The 3,106-nt window shown below is 56.9% G+C and overlaps 1 protein-coding gene across 1 annotated transcript in view; it reads left to right on the top strand.

The window, feature by feature from the left end:
* Positions 1-2,805: 2,805 nt before the first annotated feature.
* FAM163B (family with sequence similarity 163, member B) overlaps positions 2,806-3,106 on the top strand; it is an 812-nt gene continuing 511 nt past the window's right edge. The window contains exons 1-2 of the mRNA XM_010133952.1: positions 2,806-2,898; positions 3,089-3,106. Of these exons, the coding sequence (XP_010132254.1) occupies positions 2,806-2,898; positions 3,089-3,106 (111 nt within the window). The remainder of the gene's footprint in view (positions 2,899-3,088) is intronic.

Below are 3,106 nucleotides of genomic sequence, written 5' to 3'. Positions count from 1 at the left end.
TAGCGACCCTGTCGCAACCACGCAGACAAGTGTCTTTGCGCTCCGGGACAGCAGGGTGCTGGGGAAGGGGGAAGTGCTGCACCCAAGCTCCTGTGTGCCCGCACCAGCTTGGCGGCTCCCGGTAACTCTGAGAGGCACCATTCCCTGTCACCCCACAGCACTGGGGACTGCTTTCTTGCAGCAAAGAGCTGGGGGCGAACAGCCTGTGTGGAGTTAATGTCCCCCTGGTGCCCCTTCCCTGCTGTCTGGCAGTGATGGAGGATGTGCTGGGGCCTGGATTTGGATGGGGCAGAGGGGCTGGGGAGCGGGTCCAGGCATCCTCGGGAGCTGGAGGGCTCTTCGTGTTGCTGGGGGGCAAGGAAGGAGCCGAGCAACCGTCTGCTGGGACCACGTCGCTCAGTGCCTGTGTTCCTAATACCAGGGCTCCTGCATACTTTCTCCAAGACCACAGCAGAGCTGCAAAGCACTTCCTTTTACCAGGATATTTATTACTAAATATATGAATCTGGGAGCCTGTGGAGCGTGAAATTAGGAACAAATGTAAAAAGGAGGTCTAGACAGGAATTGTTCTGCTTATGGGCCTCCACACGCCCCGCTTTCCTCCCCTTTTGCACGCCTGAGAGTTTAGTGCTTCCAGGTATGCAGCTTTAATCAGACAAGCATGTTACGGGAGGGGATGGGGTGAAACGCAAATGGCATTGCTCTAGGTGGAGCGGTGGCTGCAGTGCCACATCTGGCTGACCACAGCTGGACAGAGACCATGAAAACTGGCTCTCTGTGACCGTCGCTTGTTCTCCCCAGGGTAGGCAGTTGTTTAATTAATTGGTGAGGAAGCCGGGGAGCCCTCCCTGCCAGAGCCCTGCCTGCCACACTTCGTCTTGGACTGGCAAGACGCTTGCAAAGGTGCTGATCCTCTCTGATGGGTGCAGCCCATCCCTGCGAGGCCACGGGGCTGAGTCCAGCCGCCCCAGAGCCAGGTCCTGCCCCGCACACCCCTGCCCTGGGCTCCCTGGTGACTGCAAACGGGAGCAGCAAAGGACCCGCAGACAGGCATTTCCAGCCAGTTCTGCTGGGCTGCTGCATGTGCCCGGGGCGCCTGGTGCAGCTCGAGGTCTGCAGCTGAGGCCCTCCATCCCTCTTGAAACAGGAATCAAAGGGTCTAAATCTCAAATGCATTTTTGCAAACCATCCTCTGACTGTGTTCCTCATCTCTGAGCCTCCTCAGAGCATTTTGCCCGAGGAATGAGGGTAGGATTTGGCCTGGCACTTGCCCCGTGGCTGCACGGTGCTAGAAGACCTTCAGATGTCGTTATAAATTACCTTCCCTCCTACAGCGCTGCTCAGCAGCAATGTAAAACGTGATACTGCTTTATCCATTCAGCACTTACCCAACTTTAGCAGGACATTAAGCGCCTGAAAATATGCCACAGATTTATTTTCTTTGGAAGCGGGTTAAATCCCTGACAGATACGGTTGCTTTTCCTCGTGTGCTGAAGTAATTTGGGGCTGGGGTGGCTGTTTTTTTTGGTTTAACCTGATTGTCTGAGCTGGAGGCCAGCTTTGGTAAAGCACTTGTAGAGTAGGTGGTCAGGGTCCGATTTCTCGCTCTTAATTTATGTCGCTTCTGCCGTTCCCAGCCCCACACTTGTGGCACTGAAGGGCTGCCGGAGCTTTAGGAACACAGTGATGCTGCTGTCTGTATAGCTGCTGGCAGGGGTAGGCGGGCAGGTACGTGTCTCCCCAGCATCCTTCCTGTAGTAAAGAGCTTGGTCTTACTCTGCGTGGCATGGAGGGACGTTCAAGCTCCCCCGTGGGCTGTCAGGGCAAAGATGCTCAGAGCAAGGCCCGTGCTGGTGTTGCGGGACCCACGGTGTGCAACATCTGCTTTCTGGGTGAGCCCAGCAGCGCCAGAAGCAGGGACCTCCCGCTGCTACCAGCTCTGTGTCAGCACCCAGCCTCCTCTAAGGAGCACTCCAGGGAGAGAAGGGTGCTGGTGGTTCCCCAAAACACAAGCAAGGGTCCAAGCTGAGCTACAGCATCACGATGATGTCGTGCACACTGTGTCCCAGATGCAACGTTTGCTGTGATGGGAACAAACAGCCCGCCTGAGGTTGTTAAAAGCATCATCCTGAGGTGCCTCCACAACCCCCCAAACACTGTGGCTTGTCATGGGGGAGGAGAGGAGCTCGGTGCCTCCTGCAACAGGCCACATCCTGCTCCTCAGCACGCTGCTCGGGGAGGGGAGCGCGCCTGGCCCTGCAGTCATTAAAGGCTCACTTAGCTCCAGTTATTCCAAATTAAAATACCACATTGTTTTCATGCGGAAAATGGATTATAGGCTCAGAGAAAAATGTGTACGGCTCAGACATCTTTACTGCAAAGCTCCTTCTCTCATCGCTGAAGCTCTTTGCCACCAGACAAGAGCTGGGAGGGTGCCCTGGGTGCCACGGGCACCAGACATACGGCTTTATTTCCTTTGGGTCCCCTCTCCTGCATGCAGAAGTGCCTGATGGTAACCCCAGACCTGCTGCTTACTAAATCACTCACCCACTGCATGAAGATTTTTTATCCCCCTGTACCTGCAAGGTGACACTTAGAGGGGGATGGGGACTCCCTGATGGCTTTCACATGTGCCCAGTGCCTGGATCTGGCCTGATTCTGCCCATCACCTGCCTCAGAGCCCTCCTGCAAGTGGGGGTGAGCTGAGGGTTTGGGGATCTGCAGCCGGGGGCATCGCCCAGCACCAGCCTCACCCTGTCACCCCATGCACTGGCTTTTGCAGGCTGTTAATGGAGAGGAGGGCGGATGACAGCCGGGACCGTGGTCATCACAGGTGGAATATTAGCGACTGTCATTTTGCTTTGTATCATCGCTGTCCTCTGCTACTGTAGGCTCCAGGTAAGGCTGGTGGGGCAGCGAAGTGGCCCCAAAGGGTGCTGCAGTGGGGAGGGGGGGGGCCCGTGGGCAGCCCCGTGTCCCCTGCCTGCTGGTCCCCAGGGCTGACACGCATGGAGCAGCCCCTCGGTGGCAGGGTGGGCGGTTGGGGCTGCCGGCTGAGCGCTGGCCCTGTGGGGCCATCCCATTTCAGTACTACTGCTGCAAGAAG

Source organism: Buceros rhinoceros, unplaced genomic scaffold (genome assembly GCF_000710305.1).
Source record: "Buceros rhinoceros silvestris isolate BGI_N320 unplaced genomic scaffold, ASM71030v1 scaffold41713, whole genome shotgun sequence".
NCBI classification, from domain to species: domain Eukaryota; kingdom Metazoa; phylum Chordata; class Aves; order Bucerotiformes; family Bucerotidae; genus Buceros; species Buceros rhinoceros.
Note: the sequence above shows the minus strand (reverse complement) of the source record. Positions and strands in the feature narration are given on the sequence as shown.